The sequence below is a fragment of the Sminthopsis crassicaudata genome, chromosome 3 (assembly GCF_048593235.1).
Source record: "Sminthopsis crassicaudata isolate SCR6 chromosome 3, ASM4859323v1, whole genome shotgun sequence".
NCBI lineage: Eukaryota > Metazoa > Chordata > Mammalia > Dasyuromorphia > Dasyuridae > Sminthopsis > Sminthopsis crassicaudata.
Genome location: NC_133619.1, coordinates 74,989,386 through 75,008,583, shown reverse-complemented (window position 1 = coordinate 75,008,583; position 19,198 = coordinate 74,989,386). Strand labels below are relative to the sequence as shown.

General features: G+C 34.5%; 1 protein-coding gene across 2 annotated transcripts in view; it reads left to right on the top strand.

Annotated features, from left to right (window-relative positions):
* The first annotated feature begins 417 nt into the window (after nt 1-417).
* Nucleotides 418-19,198, top strand: part of LOC141560532 (uncharacterized) — a 24,486-nt gene continuing 5,705 nt past the window's right edge. For both annotated transcript variants that reach the window (XR_012487740.1, XM_074298880.1), the window contains exons 1-5: nt 418-517; nt 7,341-7,489; nt 10,727-10,902; nt 12,531-12,608; nt 16,512-16,588. Coding sequence is in view for 1 of the 2 variants with exons in the window: in XM_074298880.1 (XP_074154981.1) it covers nt 477-517; nt 7,341-7,489; nt 10,727-10,902; nt 12,531-12,608; nt 16,512-16,588 (521 nt within the window). In the remaining variant the exon portion in view is untranslated. The remainder of the gene's footprint in view (nt 518-7,340; nt 7,490-10,726; nt 10,903-12,530; nt 12,609-16,511; nt 16,589-19,198) is intronic.

Genomic DNA, 19,198 nt, shown 5'->3' with positions numbered 1-19,198 from the left:
AAGTCCAAGTGTTAGAATAGACTCAGATTTGTAAACTTTTTTTTTTTAAACAGAAGGAAACTTGGGAATCATCTAAACCAGTCTCTTCTCCCCATTTTGCAGAAAGGAAAACTAAGGTCCCTAGAAGTTAACTGAATAACTTAAGGTTATATAGCTAGTTAGTTAGTGGCAAGGACAGAACTCGATTCTTTAAGCCCTAGTCTATCTTTCTTTCCATTAATTTGATTCCTTTTTTTAAATTTTACATGATAAAAAAAGAAAACTGTGTCCTACCATGCTTCTTAAAATATGATTTGGAAGGAGGAAAAGTGATAATATTGATTATTAGCATTGTAAGAAATAAATTCATTCTTCCTGCCCCTTCTAACCTTTGAAGCTCAAGGCTTTTTGTTTGTTTGCTTGTTTTCTCCATTTTCTAGGACTTTTCCCCAACAACAACAGCAAAATCATCTTGAATTAATTTTGTATATGTATATATGTTGCTTCTGCTGATAGAATCTAGACTTCCTAACGTCAGGTACTATCTCATTTTTACTTTTGTCTTCAGCACTTAGCACAGTGCTAGGTATGTAGGAGGTAATTGATATGTGCTTGTTGAGTGATCATATGAATTTCTTTAACTCTACAAAATGTTATAAAGTTTTAGTTTGATAGTTTATTTAAAAGATAGTACCATGTGGAAAGAACATATATATGCACATGTGTGTAAGTATATGTATATATGTATGTGTTTGAGAATTAGAATGAGATTTAGGATTGGAGGGAGGTGTGTTTGTTTTGGGATTTGTTTGGTTTTTTGCTAATATGTGTTTTTTTCCCTATCACATCTACTTTAGCCACAAGAGGAAACCAAAAAACAAAATTACCAGGTTTTCATGTGCATTTTTTAAAAAGCATTTTGAAAAATAAATAGGTACCAAATCCCTAGGTTCTTTTTCCACAGACCTTTTGTTCCTTCTTTAAAGCTTTATTATTATTTGTAGTGAAATATTAGACAACCCAGTTGTTCCCCACAATCATCAAAATGGAAGGCACTCTGACTTGGGCTTCCTAACCTTAAGATAGATTATGTATTAGTTACTCTAAAGAGAAATACATGTATTATTCATCTTTGGACACACAATCTAGGGAAACCTGATCTTATTTTTTTTCTTCTAGAGTGTTCCCAAGCAAACTTTCCTTAAGAAGGTTCATTCTGTAGCAGACCTAAACCTGTCCTTCCCTTGTGTACTACCCATAAGGAAAATATACCAGCTGCTCGGAATTTAGTTTAAGGGTACTTTTGTTTTTCCTCCTCTAAGAGGTTCATGCAACAAAAATAAGCAGCTAGGTTTCTTAACTGATTTGGGTACAAATTCAATGCTGAATTCAATAGCTGGGTTTTAGGAGATACTGTTTAAAAGATATCTAAATGATATTTTTAGAAGATATTGTTTCTTAGTCCAGGCTAGAAGAATCAAGTATCCAATTTCAGTATTGAAGATTAGCCATTAGTTGTTTCTGCTGTTCATGTAGATTTTGATTAGACATATCCGGGACACCTATAATCATTACCTATGGCAGAATGATCAATTACAGAATGGGTTGGAGGGAAGGGCAGGACAGGGAATAAGCATTTCTAGACACAGAAACCTAGAGTGGTTAAATACCTTCACATCCCAGCTAAGGATCTCTGGACTTTCTTTCCTACCTTCTGGTTTCATCTTATTATTCTACATATTTTAGAATATTACACCACCACTCTCCTTCACTTAACACTTGAATTCCTTCAAAGATCTTATTTTGCTATTCAAGGCCATTTTCTCTCGTTTTATAGACCCTACCTTTTACCTGAAACCTTCTTTCTCACTTGCCTCAACAACTGTTTGTCTGTCCTCTTCTCTGAAGATATTTTGTAATTTGTAGTTATTTTCATGTAATCTAGTTTGGTGAGGGCTGAAAATGTTTTTGCCTTAAAATTCAATGATTTACTTGTGGTCATGATCACGATCTTAGAGGAAGCCAAGTTCTTCTAGATTATGTCTAGTGTTCTGCCTATTTTAACATGTAGCAGTGGAGGAAAAACAAATATTGCAAAAATGGAAAAAAGAAATAAGAAATAAGGGAAAAGGTGGAGGAGAAACTAGATGTAAAGGAAAAAAATAGCTCTCTCCTAAAGTCAATATCTAAAGTGAGGTCTTGTAGGACAATTTTGCAATCTCTGCTTTTTCTGTTGCAAAACATTCTTTAAGGACTAGAACAGCAATGCAGAGTAGGTTTGGCCACAGACGTGGGCTTCTTCAGACTTAGCTCTAGACTTCAAGGTAGGCCATACCTTTAACAATCTAAGGATAAATATGTTCACATTAAGAAACATTGATATGAATGTTTAAGATACACTAATCAATTCAATTCATCAAATGAATGTTTAAAATCCACCAATGCACTCAGCTTATCATTTTATAATCTTAGAAACAGGATTTGAAACTGCAAGGGACCTTCAAGATCAAGTCCTTAATTTTATAGACAAGAAAATTGAGGCTGAGAGAGAGAAAATGAATCACTGAACTGCTCCCACTATGACACAAACTTTGAATGATTTTTGGAAAGAGGATGATGAATTTTTACTGACTTCACTCTGTTCTCTTCATATTCATTTTATATCACTATTGTTTGAGTCTTATTTCTCCTGTCTTGCCTTCACCCCCAATTAGATTGAAAGTTCAGAGACCAGATCATAGCTGATTTTGTATTTGTAATACTTAGTGTAATGCTTAGCCAATGGATAATTAATCAGAAAACTTTCTCTCACCTGGTCTCCTTTGTTATCAAGGGCATATATTCAAAAGGAAGAAGTTGATTAAACTTAAGAATTTTGCCTTGTGTACATGAAATAGAGCAAAATTAACTGATTCATTTAAATAGAGAAATAAGAGCTTGGCTTTGCATGACCAGTTAGACTGGATGTTTTGGTATTGAGCAGTTCATTAAACTGTTGATCAATTAGACTGATTTAAATGGGCTGAGACCTTATGGGCACAATACATGCTTGCAGTCATATATGAACTTTTAGCCTGATTATTTCACATATCACCTCCTGTTACTGTGATTCTACTTTTGGCATTATTGACTTTGTATCAATGAAAAACAATGGCTCCATATATTCTATAGATCAAATATAAGCTCCCCTTACTATATTTCATTGGTTGAGAGAACTCTCAGATTAGAAAATTCCCTTTATTAATATAGGCCAGGCAGTACCTTTTATGTAATTTATAATTTTAGAGATCACCTATAATATTGAGAAATTAAGTGAATTACTTGAGGTCAAACAACTAATATATGTCAGAGATGAGATCTAGACACTAGCTCTCTATCCACTGTCACACTACCTCCTGTGTCTATTCTTTTTTTTTCTTTTTTTTTTTTTTCTTTAAATCATTTTGGTGAGGTACAGGTGACAAAAGGTAAGCAATTCACAATTCAAATCATCTCCAGGCCCAGGAACATAGTAGATTTATTATGATGTTTACCAAGTGAGGTTGTCTAACATAAACCTGACTTAGACTATAATAATCTGTAACCTTGCTAACTCACACAACTAGCATAACTAGCATGTCTTGTTTAGGGTTCTTTCTCGTAAAAGGTCTTATCTACTTCCTTGTTAATTAGAAAATTTTCTGATTTGCTAAGAGTATAATAAAGCTATGCTCCTTGGCCAGGAGATGGTTTGCATCTGTAAATTCATTCTGGATAACTCTTCATCTTTCATGACTTGTATCTCATCAATTTATTTGACCTCTCATTTATATCTTCTTAAACATCTGTAATTCTCCTTAATCTCTTGCCCAGAAACTGGATAAGGGAAGAGGTGTTTGAAGAGGACACATTAAAGTTGTCCCTTCCACATTATAACCTTCCCCCACTGGGCTTTTGCTATAATGTGAATTAGCATAAGAAACAAAATGGGAATTTACAGGGAGTTTTGTGGAAGCTGCAGATGACAATAAAAGTTTAGAAACTCAAAAATGCATAAAACACATATATAGCATTATATACACATCAATATGTTTTATCATTTAATGACAATAATTTGGACTTCTCTGGTACAAAGGAAAATCAAAAAAAATTTTTATGTGGATTTTCTAGATGCTCTAAGTTGTGGGAGGGATAGCTATATCATCAAGGGAAAGGTTGATTTCATTTTAGTCAGTTTGTTTCAATGCCTTAAAGGTAGAGAGTATATGGATCTAAGTTGAAAGCAGGGACTTGTATATTGATATCCCCAGCTGCAGGAGGAAGTTAAAGGTTTGTGGATTGATGTGTCCTTCAGGACATTCAGGAAGGTTGTTAAAAGATTTATTGGGTAAAATCAGTAACTTACAAGGAAATGTTTTATTTATTTAAATTGTAGACAATTAAGTTTAGAAGTGAAGGAAAAGGCAAAGAATTTTTGAAAGCAGTAACAATTCAAAAGATCTGACTCTGACAATTAGTTAATGCTTAGAAAAAAGGGAAGAAACTCCCTTTTGACTATAATCCAGACCAATATAGTTAGGAATAGAAATAAACAGTCTGGACAGCTTTCCAGGATGCATTATACAATAAAGTGCAACAAGGGACCCTTTTTAACATAGATTTTTTTAAAGCTTAAAACAACACTAAGAATTTTGGGATACTCTGATTTATATAGCTGTACATATTTAAAATGCTAGAAAAATTTACAATTTCATTTTGTAATGGTATATAGACATTTTTGTAGTGTCCATTTGCTTGTATTATAGAGACCCAACTTTATCACTATCCAAGGAATACAATTTTCAAAAATGTAGGGTAGTGTAGGATTTTCTAAAGACCTCAGACTCATAGATGTCTTGTTTAGGCTCTGGAGCAAGGCTACCAATCTGAGCACCCAGAATTCAGTGTTTTGCTCTCCTCCTCCTTCAGTGCTTCAGAAAAAGTTCAAAAAACAATATGACTGTGGACTTGGTATAACTGACCCTCCAAGCGTCCTTAAAATTTTTCTCGTGTTCTTCCTTTGCCATACATTATAAAATCGCTAAATAAACCTTTAAGGAAAACAATGAAAATTGTTCCCTGAGATTAGAGTTGCCATATCTGATTTTGGAGAACATGGGATACTAATGGCAAAATGAGTGGAAGGAATTGTGTGCTACAAATAGTTATTTGGTAATTGATGAGATTCAGCTCAGGGCAGGGAGTTGTAGGAACCCCGTTCTGGTTGGCAAGCGTCCTTTGTAAATTAATTTATGAATCTGAAAAGTTAAACTGGTGAAAGAAATTTATTATTAGAACTGAAAAGTCAGCTTTTGCAGGTTTACTTCCTTAGTGGCAAGGTCCCGACAGAGAAGTACAGATCTAGCAGATAAATCCCAATAGAGAGGTAAAGAAGGTCCTATTAGAGAACTAGGTGTGAATAGAGTTGGATAGAAATCTAGATCTCTAGCTCAGGCTAAGTAGGAGTGTTCCTGGACTTAACTAGTCCCACCCAGATAACAGAATCTCTGAGGGAGTTTCTCAAGCATTCCTCCCAAAGTCATAGAGAGAGTGAGAGAGAGAATGAGTGACTGAGAGAGTATGTGAGTTTTGGGCTCCCCTCCTCAGTAATGTCTAGGCTTATTATGTGAACTGATATAGTTGAAAATCAATCAATATAAATAGATTTTGATTATTTGGACAATAGGGTATTCCATGATTTCTACCAGGAGAACTACTGCGAAGCTACTTACTAATGGGAAAAAAAAAATTATTTGGAAGCACTTTGGAATCAGTGAAGTGCTGAGCCAAATATAATACCAAATATAAACTCTCTTTTTTTTTTTTTTTTACTATTGGCATCATTACCTTGCAAATGTTAATGATGTTTAATGATACTATTCTAATATATTACATCAAGGAAAGTCTCCTCAATTGCTTGCTGCTGCTGAATGTGTGTGTATACATACACACACATACACACACACGCATATGCAGGAATGATAGTGTAACAACATTAACATTTGACCATTTGGTTAGTCTTGAGTTTAGGGTCTCAGTCAAAATTACTAATGAATGTTCCTTCCTCTCCTTTAATCCCATATCCATTCTCTAGAACTAATTCCTGCTTAGATGTTAGCTGGTTAGGGTAAATTTTAAGGGTTCCAGGTCTCAAGGGTGTTTTCATTAGAGACCTCTCCTTTTCAGTCTCAAATAATACCTAATGGCACTAGAAAAACTGTCAGATTTTTTTTTAAAGGAGAGGTAGGAAACTTCTAGTCTCCCTCAAATACCTGCAGAAAAGTATCTCTGAGCACCAAAGTTTAGGAAGGATACTGTTGAGCTGGAAAAAAGTGAAGAGAACTTTGTATAATTATGATATGTGAGGATCAGTCAAAGGACCTGGGGACATTCAATTTAGAAAAGGGAAGTTTCAGGGAGAAAAAGAAATGTCTTTTAAGTAGTTGAAAATTTGGCATCTAGAAAGTGGATTAAATCTGTTCTTATTGCCCTGGGGGCAGGATTAGTATAAATTGTTAGAAATTGAAGAGAAGCAAAATGAGACTAGAGGTAAAGAAAGAATTTTCTAACAATGTGAAAGGGGTAAACCTTCAGACATCCTTTTATTAGAGATTTTTTTTTTCCTGAAGCTGGATTTCAGTGACTTGCCCAGGGTCACACAGCCAGGATTTTTGAACTCAGGTCCTCCTGAATTCAAGACTGGTGCTCTATCCACTGCGCCACCTAGCTGCCTCTTATTAGAGATTTTCAAGCAAAAGTTAGGTGACTACTTGTTGAGTGTATTGTAAAAGGGATTTTTTGGGAGGTGGCCCCTGAGGGGTTTTCCAATTCAGATGTTCTGTGATTTGTGTGATTCTAACTTCCTTAAGATCCAGACAATGCTATTTTCTTTTATAAAGGTATGTGTTTGAATTACTACATTTCTTTCCAGAAGTAGGTGATTTAACAACTGTGGGGAGGAAAGCAGTACAGAGAGCAAGTGGTTTTTTGGCTGATAATTGAATAGCACCCTGCCTGTGTTGAAATGATGAGACTTATAATTCTAGTTTGGAAAGTTGTTTATAAATGACTTTAAATGCGAGTCTTGGTTCAGTGACTGTCACTTTTTGCTCTGACCCAGCTTGCCCCACTGAAAAGTTAATAACTTTATTTCCTAGGATATGATTCATGTTGACTTCATATCTAATGAACAACAAATATCCTTTAGCTGAATTGACTGTTATTATTTGGATTAGATTAACAAGAGGTGGCATAGAAATTGAATGATAGTTGCTTGATAACCTATAAGTAAAAGTCAAAAGTGTTTATGTTCTATTATTTTTAAACATTTTCATTTTTGCTAGAATAAGAATTATGGATATCCAAGTAGCTACTGATACTACCTCCAAACTATGCAATATTAGAGAGAAGATGAAGGAGAAAAGAAATGGATCTTTGAAAATTGCAAAACAGAATGCTTCTCTTGCATCCAAAATAAAAAATAAAATAATAAGTAAGTTTCATTTCATGTAAATAGTGCTATTATTCTTTGTCTTAAAAATAGATCTGTGGGTGGAGGAGGGGGAATATATTGGGAAATGAAGGTTTTGTAAAAAAGATATCAACAAAAAACTTCAAATAGTATAATTGATAAACTTGACAGCTACCTATGTTCTTTTAACAGAAATTCTAAAATGCAAAATACCTATAAAGAAAAATTTACATTGTATTTACACAGCAGTTTTATGGTTTTCAAATTTTATTTGATTATCTCCAAATAAAATGACTTTTTGTTGTTGTTATTGTTCAAATAAATTTTGACTAATTCATTCAATTGAGAGAACTGGACTTGTTGATCTCTGAGGTCTGTCCAATATTAAATCTATTTTAGGATTAGGTCTCCATTCTACATTAGAATGTTGCCATTGCTCAAATTCATTTTTTTTTCTTCAAAATTCATCTTTTGGATTTGCTTTCAGAGCCTATCAAATATTCTTATTGATATCCTGTATAGCAGTTGATCTTCATGTTCCAAGAGTGGATTTCCATTAAAGAAAGAAAAGTTGGATGGGACTAAGTTTGATCAGTGAGGTTGGTGATAAAGCCAAGTAATATTACTTTGGGTTAAAAAATGTGACATGCTGAATAAAATAAAGTTGATGACTTCTTTCTTATAAGGCCTGATTTAGCACAAAGCTTCTTAAACTGTGGATCATGTAGCTGAATGTGGACTTCACAAAATTATAATTTATCATCAGTAAATGTTTGATTTGTATACCTATTTTATATGCCTATATACCCAGGGTTGCATAAAAATTCCTCAGGTGAAAAGGAGTCACAAGTGAACAAAGTTTCAGCCCTGTTTTAGGGCAACTCCAGAAATATCTTGAGGTAGGGTAGTATATGGATGTTCAGAGAAGACTAGCACCTCTGGTGTAAGTGCTTGCATCCTTTTCAGGGCTGCTCATCTTCCTTTAATATCCACCTATCACCCAATTCTCACCTGTGGTTCCAAGAAGTTGTAACAGCCATACTCCAGTAAAATAAGGCAGCTGGGCTAAACCAGGTTGAAGGTACTGACAGGCCTCAAACCTGTTGATGAATTAGAAAAATGTCTACCCAAGAATGTGAAGACTTTCCTCAGTGGAATGGGTGAATGAGAACAGTTTATTTCAACAGCCATGAAGGCAGCTGAAGCCAGGATTATGGAGTACTTAGATCTTGGTCAGATAATGAAGATGCCAGGGTCATTTCCTGGTTCCCAGGTTATCACCAGTTGACTTGAATTTTGTTTTAACACTAGATTTAGATGATTCTGGAAGTGAAAGTGAGAGGGTGATAACTTTGTGCAACTTTGTTTCAAATCCAATTGAAGCTGGAGTCAAGATATCATGTCATTGGTCCTCTTTGAAAACAAAGACCTCTTTGAAAACAGCAGAAAGAATGAAGATGGAGATGTTTATAAAATAGTGCAGCTGATTTAAAATAAAATTCCTGTTTCAGACTTTTTAGAGTGAATTGCTATATTTTTTATTATGCTTGTAGCCACATTTTTTGCAAAGCTGGACTGTTTCCAAGGAGATATAAATCCTAAAAATCCTATGGGTTGAATTTTTTTCAAGACAACAAGAAAGGATAGATTAGCATCTTATGATCCTCTGCTGATTAACATGTGGTTGGATCATTAGTGGAGGAAGAAAGTTTCAGTTCCAGGAGGATGAACAGAACTTTGAAATAGAAGTCAGGAAGTCTACTATCACCTACCACAGTAGGTGATATTTCTATTTTCCTGTGTTTGCAAAATTATAATCTATCATCAGTAAATGTTTGATTTTTTTATTAATATACTTATATATCCAGGTTTATATAAAAATTCCTTGGGTTGAAAAGAGTTATGAGTAAAAAAAGTTCAAGAAGCCCTGTTTTAGGGAAGCTCCAGAAGTATCTTGAGGTGGGATAGTGTATGAAGTGTTCTAATAGGCATCTTAGATTAAACATGGATAGACTATTAGAACCCAGGTCAGGAAGATATAATTCAAATCTTACCTTAGACACCTTTGTGACCCTAGGCAAATCATTTCACCTCTGCTTGCCAAAATTTCCTCCTTTGTATGATGGGAATAGTGACACCTATTTCTCAGGAATGCTGTGTGGATCAGTTGAGATAATATTTGTTAAGTGCTTTGCATGCCTTACAACATTATATAAATGGTGTCTGTCATCATCATTTTAAGGAGATCAGGAAGTACATGGTTGCATGAGGTATACATATATGTGTTTGTGCCATCTCTGGGTTGAATATCAGATGGAACTATGTCTACATAGATTTCTTTGCAAAGCCTAATCATTTAGGATAATTATTATCCTCTTAAGCCAATATTTCTGAAACTGGCAGTATCCTGATTACAGAAAGTGAAGATTTCATTAAAATAATTTGTTTTTTAAAAAGGTCCCCAGTTGATGAAACAAATTAAGTCCACACTCTTGTTGATAGCAGATGATTAATCTTTGAAGCTAATAGTCTCTTTAGATTATTTGTAATTATTTCTTTGAGTATTCAGAGAAAATGTTTTTGATGATACTGAATAAAAGGCAACTTGCTTTAAAATTATTGTGGCTTTTGTTCTTTCTTGAAGCACTATCATTAGAAAATTTAACCTTCTCTGATACTTCATTCTCTCCTCTATAATTTCTCCTCGTCTTTATAGTTAAACCAGCAAGCCAAAAATTAAGGGCCTTGTTCCTAAAGGTTGGTAGTATGAAAAAAGTTATTCACAAAGAACAGACAAATGGTCTACTGTGAGTCCCATGGACTTTTGTATAGACTAAGAATTTAGAATGAATGAACTCACTATTCTACTGAATGTGTGAGCATTTGTGTATGTGTATGTGTGTTTGGTGGGAGAAGAGGTTCTAGACCTGTTATTTCATCTATGTGGGGAACATCCAGTATGGAAATATTCTCCATGTATAGATCAGCAACTTGTCTGTAACTTAGAATAAGAAGCTAATGTAGAAGTTAAGTGGAAGAGAGGCAGATGGCTCTTGGAAACATTCTTTAACCTTCAGTTTTCAGAAATAGGGGTTTACACTGAAAACCACGTATTTTAGCTAGGACCAGTAATTCAAGCCTAACCTATGTCTAGCCTTCTTATCTAAAAGAGCATAGTAGGAAATATCTCTAGGGAGAAGAAGCAGAAGTAGAAATCCCTTGGCTAAAATATTTTGTTTTTGTGTATTTTGTCTACAGATAATTCTTCTATCATTAAGGTGTCTTTGAAACAAAACAACAAAGCTTTGGCCCTCGCCCTCAATTCTGAGAAGCTGCTTGGTCAGAGGCTTATAGAAGAGAAGAAGCTTCTGATAAAAGAAATTGAGGAGGAGATGTTTAAGAATGCCAGGCTCCGGAGAACCATCTCTTACGTGGTAGGAAGTCAAGGAATCTTTCTCATTATGTTTTGCTTGATTCCTACAACTTAAGCACTTTATAATATTGGGTCATCCAATTTTTCTATTTAGAAAATAATAATAAGTAGGGTATAGAGCAGGGCTCGAGGGTCAGTCTTAGCATCAGGAAGACCTGGATTCAAGTCTTCACCAATAGATAAATCAGTGTTTCAGTACCCTAACCATCTGTGTGCATGTGTGTATGTTTGTACACATATAAACATACAAACACAAATACAGCTATACACACAAGTGTATATATACATATACAATCCATAAGATAATATGTATATAAACTATTGTATACACAAATGTGCATGTTAATATATACATAACACAAAAACCTATCTAAATGTGCATGTATAATACAATGGGTGTGTATATATATATATATATATATATATATATATATATTCAAATGTAGATATAGATATATATCCACTCATACACACATTACATGGACAATATAATATGAATGTGCCCAAATATATATGTGTATATCTACTCATGCATGTATATACATCTGTTTGATTTTGAGAACTGCTTTTCCTATCTGGCATAGGCTGCAAATATAGCAGCCACTCATAAATCTGATCCTAGTGCTGATGGTTCAGAAGTTTGCCCTGCTCCTTTTTTCAACTTGGGCCAGCTCACTCTTCCTTGGGAAGTCTGGTGGCCTCTGAACTCTTCATATGAATACCAGATTGACTGTGGATGTCCAATGTACTTTAGCTGACTACAGCTCAGGACTGCCAGCTTAAAAAAATTTGCCAGCCATTTTTTTTTCCACTTCCCAAATTGAAAAAGTGGTCACTCTCCTAACACTTCCATCCCCTTCCCCAGGCTCTATAAAATGCAAAATTATACAGGGGTCACCAGATATGAGGTCCTGCACTGATGAAACCCCACATCTACACTAAACTTCTCCTCCTGTTCAAGCCCCTGCCTTCATATCTATATGGTAGCTTCAGGTATAAAAACTTGATCTTGATTTTTGTGGTTGGGAACATTCATGCTATGGGTTTGCTTCTTTTGGTTAAATTCACCACAAGAATTCATATGGCAAATCAATAGAACTACTTAGGAAGATTTTTTTGGGTATAACATGTTGAGAACCATACAAATTAAGTCTATTTCCTATATAGTTCACTGAGTATCCACTGTAATACTAAGTGCTGCATGAGCTTTGGCTTTGAAGTCAGAGAACTTGGAAAAAGCACAGAGCTTATAGTAAATTTAAGTAACATTGCAATCCTGGATCCATTTCAGAATCTCATATATGGTCAGCCGTAAGAACATTAGCTCTTTTGACTCAACAGCCAATCAGGGAAACTCCTTATCATTTGCTCCTATGTGGTCTCCAAGAATGCCACTGAGCATGTTCCACAGGGGAAAGAAGACAAGTTTTTAAGGATTAAGAACTCTGGCCTGGAAGTTCTGAATTTATGGCAGTTGCTATGTTGGCCTGGTCCCTCTTTTACTTAGCTTTTCTGATGAGCCATGTGGCATCTATTGTATATTTGTAGTATGTATGTGGGTGTGTGTGAATAAAAATATAATCAGTTGTTTTTCAGTGGGATTAACCCTTTTTCTTTTCTTTTATGCAGAATAAGATCCTCAGAGAATTGGAAACTTATATAAGTGCTAGACTTCTGTGTGCAATCAGAGAGAGTGATCCCTTTATAGTAAGTGCCTATTGCCTAAGCAACATCCAAGGGAACTGTACTTGGAAATCTATTACTTGTATATGATATACTCTAGTCCAAAACTTCTTAAACTATGGGTTGCCATCCCATAGACAGTCACATAACTGAATATAGGGATTGTGAGATTGTGATTCATTATCAGTAAATGTTTGATTTATATACCTATTTCATGAATCTATATTCCCAGGCTTGTGTAAAAATTTCTCCAACAAAAAGGTGTCACAAGTGGAAAAAGGTTAATGAGTCTTGCTCTAGTGTATGGTGTTCTGCTGTATGGGATATTAGATTGTACTGTAAGCCAGATCACGTTTCTTTCTTCAGGGAATATAGGGCATCTTTCTACTGCAGAATAGGAAATCTCTTTCAGGTATATTATCTTTGCCCATACTCATCCTGTTGTCTTTTTGCACAATGATTTTGGTTATAATAGTCCTATGCCTTATTTTGACCCTTTTCCTCTACCTGACCAACTCCATTTTTTTCAAGGTCCAGCTCAGCTACTTTCTTCTCCATGAAGCCTTTCCTGATTCATAGGATCATAACTTTAGAATCAGACAGGACCTTGTCTAACTCAGTTTCTTCTTTATGGATGAAGAGTTGAGTCCCAGAAAAGCTGTGATTTGCCTAAAATCATATAGCAGATTCGAAGTTCAATCGTAGGTCCTATGACTCCAAATTTTCTACCTGAAGTCATTTCTCCTTCCTTAAATTTATGGATGAGTCATTTCTACTTATTTCACAATCCTTTATATGATAGTCATTTGAATATCTATCTTCCCACCCTTACCATCATGAAATTTTAAATTACTTGAGAAGAGAACCTCATTATGATTATAGTACCTTTTGGGAAAATTAGATGACATAGCACAGGCCTGAAGTCAGGATGACCATTCAAATCCAACCTCAGACCCTTACTAGCAGTAGGACCCAGGATAAATCATTTCACCCTCTGTGCCTCAGTTTCCTCATCTGTAAAATGAACTAGAGAAGGAAATAGCAAACCACTCCAGTATCTCCGCCAAGAAAACCCACAGAGTTACTAAGAGCTAGAAACAACTGAACTTTATATATCATAGAGATTTAAGGATTTAAGATCTATTTAGTTGTTTTGTATAGTCTAAATTATAGGAAGGGTTGGGAAATAGTATACCTAAGAATAGCTAGTAAAATGATATTTCCCTGGAATATTGCAAATCTGATGACACAGACTTCGAACTAAAAAGAAAGGGAGAGGAAGAAATTTGTTTATGTATATTCATAAAGCTATTCCCCATGGAGAGTAACCACAAGAAAGAATAATAGCATTGGAGATAGCCAGAAATACACAGGGGACAAAATCTAAGGGAAAAAACCAACCAGTAACAAAATCCATGGCAACAGATTTCCATAATCTTTTGGAAAGTGTGGGCAACAAGAAAAATGAACTATTAATTCAAGGAAGCAAATCTGACCTCAAAATATATTACTGAGACTTTGGTGGGATGAGATTCATGATTGAATAGGATGCTTGATGAGTATTTAAATCAATCAATAAGTGGTTATTAAGTACTTATTATGTTCCCCAAACTGTTAGGCTCTGATAATACAATGGAAAATGAAACTATCCTTTCCCCCAAGATGCCTGAAGTTTCTCTAGCAATTGATGAGGCATTCTCTAACTTATAATTGATGCCTATATACAAATACAAAGGCATGGAAAATGAACTATCATGTGTTAAAAGATAATAAGAGGACCAATCTGTCTGGATTGTAGAGTGTGTAAAAGAAAAGTGATATATAATATAAAACCAGAAAAGTAAATTAGCGCCAGGTTATAAAGTGATTAATCAGAAGAAGATAGATAGGTTTGGAGGTTAAAGTAGCATTGTATACTGAGAAGATATTCCAAAAAATTTTATAACCAGAGAGAATAAACACATGAAAAGCTTATCAGTAAAGGTGAATAAAGGCAGAAACAGAAGGCTTTATTGTCAGGAGTATATCTAAACTGTCTGGTTAGAAGGAGGAAACAGAGAAAAGATCCAGAGACAGATCATAAGCCAGGCACAGAGGCAAACTATGATAGTGAAGAAGGCCTATAATTATCTATTACCTTCTAAAAGTTTTTCTGGTAAAAGCAGAGTAGCTAATAAGTTACTTACATCTTAATAATAATTTTATTTTTTATTAATCAAAAAACCTGAAAAGCAGACTTTTTTTTCTTCTGGATGTGATTCTTTTTTTTTTTTTTTGATACTACATAACAATATTTTATTTTTAATATTTTAATAGTTTTTACCAGATATATGCATGGGTAATTTTACAGCATTGACAATTGCCAAACCTTTTGTTCTAATTTTTCCCCTCCTTCCCCCTCATCCCTCCCCAGATGGCAGGTTGACCAATACATGTTAAATATATTGGATGTGATTCTTATTAATATGGAAGGACTAGTTGCTAGTGTAGAAATTATGGGATTTATGAATGGGTGAGTTGTGAGCAAGAAGCATGCATTATTTTTTTTAAATTTTTTTTTATTATATATATATATATATATTTTATAATATTATCCCTTGTATTCATTTTTCCAAATTACCCCCCTTCCCTCTATTCCCTCCCCCCGATGACAGGCATTCCCATACATTTTACATGTGTTACAATATAGTCTAGGTACAATACATGTGTGTGAATATCATTTTCTTGTTGCACAATAAACATTAGAATCCGAAGGTACAAAGCATGCATTATTTTTTAGAATTAGGACTGAAAAAGAGATGAAATCTGGGAATAGTCTGACAAGTATCCTAGATTTGGAAAGTGCAGATTTCAAAAGGTTCAAGAAAGGATGGTTAGGATTCTGTTGATTAAAATTTTATAAGAAAAGTTATCCCAGGAAGAATGCATAAATCTCAAATTTTGAGGATGCAAAAATTAAACAAAAACCCAATTCTAATAATACTTGTTGCATTGAATCATTAAAGAAAACTAAAGTAATCTCAGGCTGAAGAGAGTTGATCCCCTTCTCCCTCCCACCCCAATCCAGCAATAAGAAAGTGATTGCTTCATTGTACTCTACTCTCATCAGTCCTCATTTAGAATATGGTATTCAGTTCTAGGAACCATATTTTTAGAGCTTTGCCAAACTGGAGAGTATCTTGAGAACAACAATCTGGATAATCAAAAGTCTTGACTTCCTTCTAAAGAATTCATTGAAGGAGCTAGGTGTGTTTAGACTGGAGAAGAAAAAAAACTTGGAAAAAATATGCTGTGAGATAGCATTTTTCAAGTATTTGAAGAGCTCTTATGTAGATTTGTTCAGTTTGCCTCCAGAAAATAGAACAAAGTGGTAGTTACAATGAAGCAAATTAATATTTGATTTAAGGAAAAACTACATACAACTAAAACTATCCAAAAATAGAATTAGTTGCTTTAGGAGGTAGTGGGTTCTTTTTAAAACAAGTTTTTCAAATAAAGACTAGATGAACACTTGTCAGTGATCCTTATTCTGGTATGGATTGGACTAGATGTTCATTTCTTTCTAACAATTCAATGATTCTGTAAAGACATATATACAAATGCTTATTTTAGTATATTGTATTATTCCATCATGTATGACACTTATTTCATTAGCTTTGACATATATTCCATAAAATTTAATCATGTTAGTGAATAAACATAGCTTTTAGCATGTTCTTATTGATCATTCCTTCTCAATTTTCTTCTCTAGACCTTTGCTATACTGTATGAACAAGTCCATGACATTAGTAATTGGAGTTTGTAATTTAAAGGGAATCATCTTAACTCTTGGAATAATGTTCTGTTGATCTCCAATCTCCTTTTCTTATATTTATCAACTATGTTTTTGTTATCTTTGTTTAAGTTGGCTCCTATTCCTTTTTATAGATTTCAGAGGATATCAATACAGAAAGTTTGTTCATTGATGATAATACAGATAAGCACAGGACCAGCTCACCACATGGGTAGGTATAAAATGTTAGATCTGTTATATCTTTGGGGGTCTAATCTTTATACTTTTAGGATAGTATTATATCTCCTACTTAGTGGCCTTTTCTCTATTTTGATCTACTTTTAGTCTCTTCCTTACAATCCTTTCCACCTTAGGTTTTGTAATATTGTCCTATTCCAACTCTTTTTCTGTCTCATACGTCATTTCTCGTCTTCTCTAGCTCTGATTTTTCTCTCGTTTGTACTCAGATGTGTGCATACCCTGAGACCCAGTCTCTAGCTCTCTCTATTCTACTTATTCTAGATTCTCTATATCTTTTGGGGTGTCTTTATAAATCTATATAGATAACTCCCAGATCTACCCATCCAGATCTGATCTTTCTCCAATGATTCCATTTCAACCTTCTAGTTTCTTTCTGGGAATCTTCACCAAGATGATCTCCTATTACCACAATTAATGCTATTATATTCTAATTCTATTACCAAACCATTTTCATCATTTCTCCTCTAACCCTGGCTTCCTCTCTGGACTTCCCTATTTATTATTGTCTGACTTATCCAGATTCAAACTTTGGAGCAATCATCAATTTCTTTTTCCTCTGCTTCTGCATCCCCTTAATCACAGAAACATATTGATTTCTCCTTAACAGTTTGCTTCTGTCTCTTGTCTGGTACCACTATCTCAGCACCCTGCCATCCATTATCCCTTATCACCATGGACATCATTTATTGCAATATCATAACTGATCTTCCTGCTCTCACTCCCTGGCCCCTCAGGCACTTTTGTGTAATGCTATCTAATTTTCCTAAAACATTTCTTCATGCATAGAAACCTTCAATGGCTTTCAATAATAGGTATTCAAGGCTTCTACAATTTCGTCCCTATCTAACTTTTCAACCTTACCTTTCACTGCTCTCCCAAATAAAACTTGCATTCCAGTCAGACAGGTCCATTTATTTTTCTTCAAAACAACTCTGACTTTTCCTTACCTTTTACCCCCTAGAGTCTTTGTTGATGCCATACTTTTGCCTACAGTGCATTACCCAGTCTTGATGCTCCCCTAAGTCCTTTTCTTCCTCCAAGGCCTAACTAAAATTTTATGTCATTGCTCATTTCTTTGGCCCATGATGATCTCTCTTCTTAATTTCATATAACTTATTTATATCACGTATTTAGATTTTAACATATTCTCCTTCAAACTATATAACTCACCTCCCTATTGTGACTATGAATCTTTTAGGTGTAGAAACCATGTATTATGTTATTTTGCAACTCCACACAGCCTAAAAAAGTTTCCTATTCATACTTAGGGGATCAGTGTTAGGAATGGTAGTTTTGTAATATTCTGCAACAGAATTTAGAGTTTCTTAGCTACTGATCAGGATCATTCAGCTATAGGTCCCTTTGGAGAGGTTCCTTCTTTGACCCTATCCAGGTAGGTTTATAATTGGAAGAACAAAAAGGTTGTATATTCTGACATTAATATGATTACTTGATACTTCTCTATTTGGTGATTAGGGATACAAGTAGAAAATTATATAAATCAAGTTCTCCAGCCTATCCTTATTTAGTTTTCAGGAATATGTTGGAACCAGCTTAAACTTGAGAACAGTTAAATTTCTGGCATGAGCATTTACATCTTAGACATCAGCAAACACCACAAATCAGGACTTAGTTAATTGTTTTGTTGATTGTCTGAATAAAGAAATTATAAAATGGCTTACCCTAATTTTAAAAATCTCAAATGCTGAGAATTGAAAAGGTTTATGATCTTGTGACCTGAGGATTGTGTTTTCTTGGTATATCTAGAATAAGTTTTGTTCCTTTGCTGATTGAGTTCCAGTCAGTAACCTATTCTAGAGCTTGGTTTCTATTCAGTAGTGATAGAGAAATCAAGTTAGATATTTATTTCTGTGCCCATTTCTAGAACCATTGCAGAATGGTGTTAGTTACATTTAAAATTATGTTCCCTATTATTATTCTATGAGAAATGATGAGCAGGCTAATTACAGAGAAGCTTGGAAAGACTTACACAAACCAATGCTGAGTAAAGTGAGCAGAACCAAAAGAACATTGTACATAGTAACATCAAAATTATGAGATGATCAACTTATGTTAGACTGAGCTCTTCTTAGAAATGTGGTGATCCAAGATAATTCCAATAGACTTGAGGTGAAAAATGATATCCACATGTAGAAAGAAAACTATAGAGACCAAATGTAAATCAAAGCACAGTATTTTCACTTTGTTGTTTGCTTGCTTGCTTTTTCTTTATCATGGTTTTCCCCCCTCCTTTGTTCTGATTTTTCTTGCACAATATGACAAATATGGAACATTTTTTTTTTTTTTTTTTTTGAGGCTGGGGTTAGGTGACTTGCCCAGGGTCACACAGCTAGGAAGTATTAAGTGTCTGAGACCAGATTTGAACTCGGGTCCTCCTGAATTCAAAGCTGGTGCTCTATCCGCTGCGCCACCTAGCTGCCCCTGGAAATATTTTTTAAAGCATTATACATATATAACCTATGTCAGATTGCTTTCTGTCTTGGAGAGAGAAGAGGTAAGAAAAAAAAAGAAAAAATTTAGAACACAAAATCTTGTAAAAATGGATGATAATTATCCTTAC